This window comes from Ceratina calcarata, unplaced genomic scaffold (assembly GCF_001652005.2).
Source record: "Ceratina calcarata isolate Rehan_Ccalc_2016 unplaced genomic scaffold, ASM165200v1 scaffold310.2, whole genome shotgun sequence".
Lineage (NCBI taxonomy): Eukaryota > Metazoa > Arthropoda > Insecta > Hymenoptera > Apidae > Ceratina > Ceratina calcarata.
In genome coordinates, this window is record NW_017153562.1 from 145,120 (window position 1) to 154,217 (window position 9,098).

At 39.9% G+C, this 9,098-nt stretch overlaps 2 protein-coding genes across 6 annotated transcripts; one reads left to right on the plus strand and one right to left on the minus strand.

Moving 5' to 3' along the window:
* Position 1: 1 nt before the first annotated feature.
* On the minus strand, positions 2 to 3,201 carry vib (phosphatidylinositol transfer protein vib). The gene is made up of 6 exons (XM_018023762.2): positions 2,995 to 3,201; positions 2,559 to 2,589; positions 1,729 to 1,992; positions 1,548 to 1,625; positions 1,101 to 1,481; positions 2 to 1,031 (listed from the first exon to the last, which is right to left on the minus strand). Exons 1-6 carry the CDS (start codon positions 3,009 to 3,011, stop codon positions 987 to 989), a joined length of 816 nt encoding a protein of 271 aa, XP_017879251.1. The 5' UTR covers positions 3,012 to 3,201; the 3' UTR covers positions 2 to 986.
* Positions 3,202 to 3,429: 228 nt separating this feature from the next.
* On the plus strand, positions 3,430 to 8,897 carry POSH (SH3 domain containing ring finger posh). Of its 5 annotated transcripts, none has more exons than XM_018023751.2 (13): positions 3,430 to 4,907; positions 4,981 to 5,095; positions 5,171 to 5,269; positions 5,329 to 5,465; positions 5,534 to 5,657; positions 5,735 to 6,052; positions 6,110 to 6,396; positions 6,459 to 6,781; positions 6,846 to 7,024; positions 7,085 to 7,227; positions 7,629 to 7,796; positions 8,150 to 8,260; positions 8,324 to 8,897. In XM_018023751.2, the coding sequence occupies exons 1-13, from the start codon at positions 4,450 to 4,452 to the stop codon at positions 8,505 to 8,507; spliced, it is 2,646 nt and encodes an 881-aa protein (XP_017879240.1). In that variant the 5' UTR covers positions 3,430 to 4,449; the 3' UTR covers positions 8,508 to 8,897. The 5 variants fall into 5 exon arrangements, with proteins under 5 accessions (XP_017879240.1, XP_017879244.1, XP_017879241.1 ...); XM_018023752.2 differs by having other exon boundaries at positions 3,431 to 4,907; positions 7,088 to 7,227; XM_026813142.1 differs by having other exon boundaries at positions 4,734 to 4,907; positions 5,227 to 5,269.
* The last annotated feature ends 201 nt before the right edge of the window (positions 8,898 to 9,098 follow it).

Consider the following 9,098-nt stretch of genomic DNA (forward strand, 5'->3'; position numbering starts at 1 on the left):
ATGCCTCTTTTTTTTTTATATACAATAGTACACCCTCTCAGTAGTTGCCAACTTTTACAGCGAAATATTTCTCTCTCTCTTTGTATGTATGTATACATGTATATTGTTATGTCGTACAATTATTTTCATACTTTGCACAAACGATATATATCAGTATAATAATTAGAATTCAAATGGAATCAAGTTCGTTACGTTGGTCCTAATTCTGACGAACTTAAACAATCGGAAACAGAATTGTCAAGAAAGCGTTATTCCTATATGCCCTACTAACCGTCTTCCACTTTTCTCTACATCTAACGGAAATATTGAACGTTGGCAAATTACCAGAAAATTCATTCTTCTTTGGAGAACTGTTAAAATACTTTCGTTTAATTTTTCTGATTATTATACATTATATTATTGGGCTTGAAGAACGTCAGGCCATGCCTCGTAAATTCATCAAAGTTGTTACATAAATATAGTAGCGTTTCTCGATTAGTAAATTAACGTAACTTTAATACCGCGGATTACGAATTACTTGTCGTCGCGATAATTACGTTAAATATTCTTGTTTCATATAGCAAGCATTCTGAACGGCTTATTTATAAATTTTAATATCGAACGACTATTGCGACGTTAAACAATAATTACATTCCTTTTCCACCTATATTGATTTTTATCGAACTGCACTCTGTTCCTCAAATATTTTATACATCATACAAGTCGAACTGATTTATTTCAGTTCCCTCTTATTATTGCCTATATTATAATCTTTGACTGTAGATACATTTATCTAAAACGCTTGTAAATGTAAATAAATTAAAATCATAAGTAATTGTAATAGACACTGAATCTAGACACTTAAATTCTGGAAATTGTCCCGATCCTGCAGGATCGCCTATGACTGAACATGTGAGTGTACAATTTTCGTAGATATGCGTATGCATCTGAGACATATAAGGACATTGATTTAATCGTTCGTAATAGAAGCTACCACAGCTTTTGTCTCAATCGTCAGCCCGCATACCTCTTACTTCTCCTTCATGTCTTTGCTGAAAGTATAAAACATCTCTTATAACTTTCTGTACGACTACCATTGTCGAAGCAGTACAATCGCTTACCCTATCTAGTTCTTCCTTAGTAGTTTCTTCAATTGCTCTAATATCTTCCATAGTTAGACCGTACCAACGATCGATCCAGCAAAAGACTTGCCTATGAAAGTTGGTAAAAAGACGCCTCTCTGCCTTCTGTATGAAGTTCTCCACGCGAGTTTGTAGACCGAACCACTTAAATTCACAAGTGACTAGCTTGTAGCATGTCATCACAGGCTGAACTTGATTCTTCCAATCTTTACTGTCGAGCGGACCCCGACCAGTTTTCACAGATTTGAACTTGGTCGGATCCTCGTCCTCCTTGAAATCGGCACTCGCAATTGGATCGTGCGCAATGTCTATATGTATCACCTCTCTCATTTTCAGCTTATCGGGCGGCAATTCGTGAACCTGTCGACCGAGCAACGATGTATTTAAGAGGAAATCATTACGTATTTCCGTAATTTATGTACATACGTTATGCTGGTTTCCAACATCGTCAATGTGAAACGATTCAATCATAATTACAAAATTTTCTTTCATGTACCCAGGGTTCTGCACAAAAAACAATAAATCGTAAAGGCAAGGATAAGGAGTTTTTCTCTCGATACAACTGACAGTTTAGAACAGATCGTACTCTTACACGAATCATACTTACAGTAATAACTGTTTTGCAATAAGGGTAAGCGTTCCAAGCTTCTTCATGAATTTCCAAGGAATTCTTTGGCAACATGATGCGAATAAAAGCAGGCACTTTACTAGCTAAGTGATAAATCTTGTATGTATATTGACCTGAAGAATATTTTCCGCCAAGCAAAGGATAATCTGTGAATGGCTCATTTTTTAGCACTTCTATACCCTCTCCTCCTCCGGTATTGTTTTTGCTAGCTTCTGCTACAGAGTACAGCTGAGCCACTTGATACTGCCATAAAGTAAACCATATTTCATGATACATACAGAAACATAAGCTGGTGATATAAAATTTATATCAACACTGAATACTTTTTACGATAAATCTAATTACACACGTGTACACCTTTCTTGGTAGGGTAATGTTAAAATTTTCTGTTTTATGAAGAAAATTTAGTTGTGTAATTTCATCGTGCCATTTTTTCATTGATCGAAACGTTACTGTTTCTACAATTGTGTTTAAGCATATAAATAATAGGACTAGCATAAGTGAGTGTATCGATACTTGAGCTGTTATATCATAAAATACCATCTGTTATTTCATACAATTCAATATCAATAGACAAGTTTCAAATTGGGATGATTCAACAAAATTTATTGGATACATTGGATTGAAAACGACGTTGAATATAACCACACGCTTCTAAATAATCCGTAATCAAATGATTTGCAATATTCGTCAATTGCATGGTACCGCGGTGGAAAAGCTGATTCAAGTTAGTTTTTTCCTTTTCTAATGAAATAACACATTTCAAAGTGGGTCATTATAATAAGACCTTGCGCTCATCAAATACATACCTCTTCCACAGTAAGAGGTAAAGTGACACGGCTGCAACAAAGAAATTAATAAATTATATTTACATTCCACGAGTTTGGTGAGTAAAAGATGATTGAGTATCTACAAGAGGCGACCTTGAATACGTTCGAGTATGAAATCAAGTATCATCCGTCAGGTATCGAGAACTGAACGACAGATAATAGTACGTAAGGCGACGATATTTTTTTTCTGACGTTACTTATCAGTTATAATAGGAGAGGATTCATTCGTCCAGTATAGAATTTCGTTCGCACAGATTGCAAGGGATGAAAGTACATCCCTCCTTGCCCCTCCAATCCCACCCGCCGTTAAAGATTAGTAACCATATCCCGAGAAATGGTTTTAAATGCACGGCGAGCGACGTGTTTATCGCGCTTTATTAAATGAACGAATTAAAAATCTCTCGAGGAAACTTACAATTCTTTGATAAGCATTTTAACGAGCAGAGCACATGGGCTGCAGCGATTTCAGTGCGACCACGCAGAACCACCCTTGCTACAGCAAATTCACTCGTGTTATCTCTCGACCCGCAGTCATACGCATACGACAGCAACGGCGCCGACTTCCCAACCGACTGCACACACTTGAGTCACACTGGATGGATAGACACACTGGCACAAGCTACTAAAAGGCACATATACTTGTACACACGTGTAAATCCAACGTCCCCACCGACAATTCGAAGGCACTTTATATAAATGACGTCAGGCTTACATGCAACTCGGACCGCATGCGCATCAATCGTGTATCAAGTTTACAATTGTGTAGTTTTTACTAGCTTGAGGATTTCAACTGGGAATCCGCTATAAGAAATAATGTTGTTCATGTATTCATAGTAATACTGATTAATTTGTTCTACAATACGTACGATTTAATAGTATGTATTTCAAAAAGTATATATGAATGATGTCGGGAAATGACGAGATTCATCATGTCGTGCAGAACAATGAAAAGAATGTATAAGTAGTGATATGGTTTTTGACTTTTGTAATGTTCAATCCAACGAGTGAACACAAAGACGATGAATTGGAAGATGTGCTAAACTGAATTACACGTTTTTTAAATGCGGGCATGATTTTGTTTCAATACAATAATAATGGAGGCGACTCATTGGTCACCTTTTATCTAAAGATTACAGGACATTATCTGTTGAGGAAACCATTTGATAGCAGCATCAGATGCAATATGTACTAATAAATGACAATGCAGAGAGTATGCAGAGATTTAAAATATAACTGCATTTGAAACAATTACTTAAACATAGGCCGGTATTCAGAGTCGTTACTTGTTCTTAAGTTTATAAATTGCAGCATGTGGTATATTGTAATTCAACTTGTATATTCATTATCCGGTATTACGTAAATTTTTAAAATAAGTGCTACCTCAAACATTCACCCATGAATGATTGCTCCACTTTTTTGGTATATCGCGTAACAGTCATCATCATCATTATTCCGTTTTAGAATCGACTTTTATCGACGAATCCGATTGATCGATACACTTCGGTGTATATGTGTGTGTGATGAAATGCACTCGGATGACAGCGCGTATACTGACGCGGCTAAGAATATTTAAGGTTTACGATTTAAACAAGGTGATGGGACCGTAGTTTGAAAGTTACGAGAAGGAACTCGAGTAACATGTTTGCGTATTTTCACGGGAGATGGTTTTATGAGTGCGCCATCGTCCTGTCCTTCAGCCTTCGTTATTGCTTGTTACATACAAGTTGAGTACATCAGGTGCATGGCGGCTTGTGAGTGCACCAAAGGCGAGACGCGTGGGAAGATCTGGGAAACGCGAGAAGCTGCGTTTAAAAAGAAACAGGTGTAAGAGGATCAGAAGTGTATAAGCGCGTCGAAAACTGAAATCACGATGGACGAGTGTATGCTGAACGATCTGCTGGAATGCTCGGTGTGTCTCGAACGGTTGGATACATCGAGTAAAGTACTTCCCTGTCAGCATACCTTTTGCAAGAAATGCTTGGAAGAGATAGTTGGCACGCATCGTGAGCTCCGTTGTCCCGAGTGTCGAATTCTGGTCGACGCTAAAGTGGACGATTTACCTCCTAACGTGTTGCTGATGCGCATCTTGGAAGGAATGCGCAATGCAACTCCTAAACCGATAAAATCTGTAACTAAAACCAACTCGGGACCTCAGAGACTCTTCGGTGGCCATCAAGTTACTTCAGCTCCTATCGTAACTACTAGTCCTAGTCCTGCCGCGCATACCAACGAGCCAGTTCGCCATGCGAACGCTATGGCTAAACAGATTCAGCTTCATAATCAGACGTACGGTCGGGCAATCTACGATTACATGTCGAAAGTTCCAGGGTAATTTTCTTCAGAATCCTGTGTCAACACACATGTCTGAGCGATTGTAACTATTCTTCACTTTATCTTTCAGAGATCTGTCTTTCAAGAAGGGTGACATTGTCGTCCTTCGAAAAAAGATTGACAACAACTGGTGTTTCGGGGAAAGTGCCAATAGTCATGGAGTTTTCCCTCTGTCCTACGTTCAGGTATTTCTCAGCAGTTGAAACGAACCGTTGAATTCGTTTTGCATTTAATAAATGTACTCGTGTGTATGTGTACAGGTAATGACACCACTGACCCCACATGTTCCTCAGTGCAAAGCTTTGTATGATTTTAGAATGACTAACGATGATGAAGATGGATGTCTTACGTTTAATAAGGTAAACGGATTGTATGATTCAGAATCAGAACGTAGAAATGATGCTTGAAACTGTTTTAGGGCGAAGTGATTAGCGTTATTAGAAGAGTCGACGAAAACTGGGCCGAAGGGAAACTTTTAGACAGGATTGGTATTTTTCCATTGGCCTTTGTAGAACTGAACAGCGTGGCAAGAGCACTAATGAAACTTTCAACAAAGTAATTTTTATAATGGATTATAATACTTGAATCCAAGAGCAATTGACATCAGAATTTTTCTTGTACAGTGTACAGCCAGGACCATCGAGAGTAGCACCTCCTACTCCGACTAACGAAGAAACTACACCTCTGATACCAACGGATCATTCGCGTAATTTACAAACAAGCCAGCCACGACCTCAACTCGTACAAGTATTGAGAATTTCAAGTCAATTTTCGACTGCAACCATGCAACACGCACTTGGTAATTTGAGGCATCTTTTCGACAGAACACAATTTTACCGGTGTCCGACTCCGTTTCAAGCGTATCGTCAGGAGGTAGTTCTTCGACTACCACTCCAAACACTCCCAACAGCTCTACTACGTCTAGCAGTTCTAGCACTGCTCCAAGCAGCCCCAGCAGTCCAGCTACGTCTCCTCCCGCAGTCGGAAATAGACATAACGCGAAGCGTCACAGTTTTACTGCTGTCAACACTGGCCATCAACCTCATCCATATCACAGACACAGCGCCGAAATACTTGGCCCTCCGATGGACAACGCTGTTGGCAGTGGTGGTTGCAGCAACGACACGTTCACTCCAGCGCAGGTAAAAGATGTTTCCCCAATTCTCACGTTACGATATTAACGTCATCATTTTCATCAGACAAACATCAACACGGGAGATCATAATCCTCGACACAGGCGAAGTGGCAGCAGCGATCTTGCGCTCGCACAATTATCGCAGACTTTGTCGACGACGGGAAACAGCCATTTGCCAGCTGCGTACATCGCTCTGTATCCGTACAAGCCTCAGAAAGCAGATGAACTCGAATTGAGAAAAGGTGGAATTTACATGGTGACGGAACGTTGCCAAGATGGATGGTTCAAGGGAACTTCTAACCGTACACAAAAGTGCGGCGTTTTTCCTGGAAACTATGTTGCGCCTGCCAAGTACGTGAAAACAATTACGGTACGAGCAACATGTGACTTTTAACGATTCTTGTCCCTGACAGATGTCAACGTGGTTTATGCCGAGGATCGCCGAATACCGGGCAGCATCAGAACTTTTCACTGTCGACCAGTCAAAACAACGAATCACGGACTGTGACGTGTACCAAGAATAAGGGACCCGCTCCACAACCATATAACGCGCGTACACTGTTACCACCAGAGTTGCCACCGCGTGCAATCAGCCCGTCTTCTGCGGTGTCGTCGTCCTGGCACGGTCAAAGCCAAACGACGCAGAGTCAAGAAAACAGTCCGCCACGATACAATGAGCAAAATTCGGCGAACCCCCTCGGACGCAGTCACAGTGCCGTCATGTCATCCAACATTTGTACGTAGTATTTATACATAAAATGCATCGCATCGAGACGTGTGACGTAATACTTTCTCTTTAGCATCTCCCGGGAAGCAAGTAACACAGTCGTCCATCACGGTTGCCACCAGTGGTACCGCAGCGACTGGCGGTGCTTCCAACGTTGTGAACGAAACGAATAAAAGTCCAAACAACAGTTTGCATGCAGTGGCTTCTCCTTCGTCCGCCGCGTCTGTTCCAACTCCCAAGAATACCGAGAAGGTATGCTTGTCGTTACGCATATTTCTATACGGGGTAAATACACGTACTCTTAAATCACAGCAGAAGGAGAAAAAGGATAAGTGTGTCTCTTTAATGCGTCGACTGACAAATATTAAGAAATCGAAATCACCGCCACCAACCACGTATTCAATGGATAATCCCGTGTTTGATGATGGTAACTCGATCAATCCCGTCCATGTTCGGTAAGATGTTCCTTTTTTTTTCTATTATAACAATGATTTATACAAGCATAAATCTTTGTTGAAACACGATTGCTGACGAGATGAAATTGTTTTAATTATCCTGAATACCTGCATGTTTATAGCATCCATGTTGTTATGATAACGCACGTTTTGCTATTTAAAGTTATTCGTGTATTCTGTGTACGTGTGAAATTTGTGTAACTGTCTTTTTTTGTCACATGTCGCGTAATTGCCAAGTCACTGCATGATTTCAATGTTTCCACGATTATACAATACGCAGGATACAATTAATTAGCTGTTACATGTCATGTTTCTTACACACGAGCTCTGCACGCGTTGAATTATTTGTCTAATTTCACATGGGGGGGCCGGGGCCGGGCGGCATTTACATTTAAAATTAGATCGGGATCTTGCCCAAGTCAATTGCTACAAGCGGGAGCTACGCAGGAATTAAATGCTTCAAACAACCACCATCGTTTGTGTCCAGGCACTGTGCAGGGGCACGTCACCTCTTCACAAAGACTTAAATACAAGGAGAGACCATCGATACCGGTCTCACTCCTCCAAAGGTTAGTCGTTTAACTCACAATTACACTGACAAACAGGGTAAAAGAGAGAATTAACGCTTTTAAGAAGGGTATAAAACTGTTTTAGTTTTTTATGTTTTATATCAGTTGTAATTCTTTATTAAATTCCATACGTAAGTATATCGAAACTGTATGTAACACGAGCTTACTTGCATCGACAGCATTGTATTATATGTCATGCTTGATCTTTACGTTCCATGATTGCCACTGTGTTTCTCTTCGATCGTGAATTTTATTTAAAAAGGTCGCTTGCTTGTACGTTTGCATGTTACGTACAATGCATGTTCTTGTGACTATTTTAGTTCCCATTGTAATTCTCTTTCTAATACTTGTAGATCAAACGAATCAGGAGTGGCGTGTACACCAATGGGTAATCATCATCGTAAGAGTAATTCTTTAGACGCTGGCATGGGAAAACAAACGAAACAGCAACCTACTCGCGAACGGTACGAGACAATCATTTATTCATTTATTCTCATCGTTTGCTTTACCTAATCACCTATTTACAGAGAACGAGTGTATAGATTTCGTTGCATCGTACCTTATCCACCCAACAGCGAGTTTGAATTGGAACTCCGAGTGGGGGACATTATCTATGTACACAAAAAGCGCGACGACGGCTGGTACAAGGGCACTCTACAAAGAACCGGTCGTACCGGTCTCTTTCCGGCGAGCTTCGTCGAAGCGTTCTGAGATACAGCGCAAAACTGTCTGGTATTAGAGACCTGTATATAATTCCGAAAAGTCCGTGGTGACGTGTTCCGAGTCACTTTTCAAGTTTACTATAATTATTATCGGTACGAGGTAAGTGTACGATCTAAATCGGAAATCTAAGCTACGGTAGCAACAATGCAATACTGAACGATGCATTGAACGTGTACTTGTATATTACGTACAACTGATTTAGGTATCAATCAGTAGCCGATTTCGCTCGTAATTACGACATAAGGGACTTTTTTTTAATCGTACAATTAATTGAATATGAAATTGTCCAAAGTGGATACTGCCATTGATCTTGTATTTAAAATAATAATTAAACGCAGCAAGTAAGAGATTACACCGATACTGCCATTTGAACAAGAATAATACTCCTTTTATTATTAATAATAAGATTCCGTTGCCGATAGTAAAGCAACGAGTACATGATTGTTTCATGTATCTATACGTGTAAATGATCACGTTTTCATTAAATTATGTGCTACGTAAGAATTGTTATCGTTTAAGGATGTATTGGCTATACAGACAATCCCAAAAGTTTATGTACCTTAGAAAAACGCATTTCCT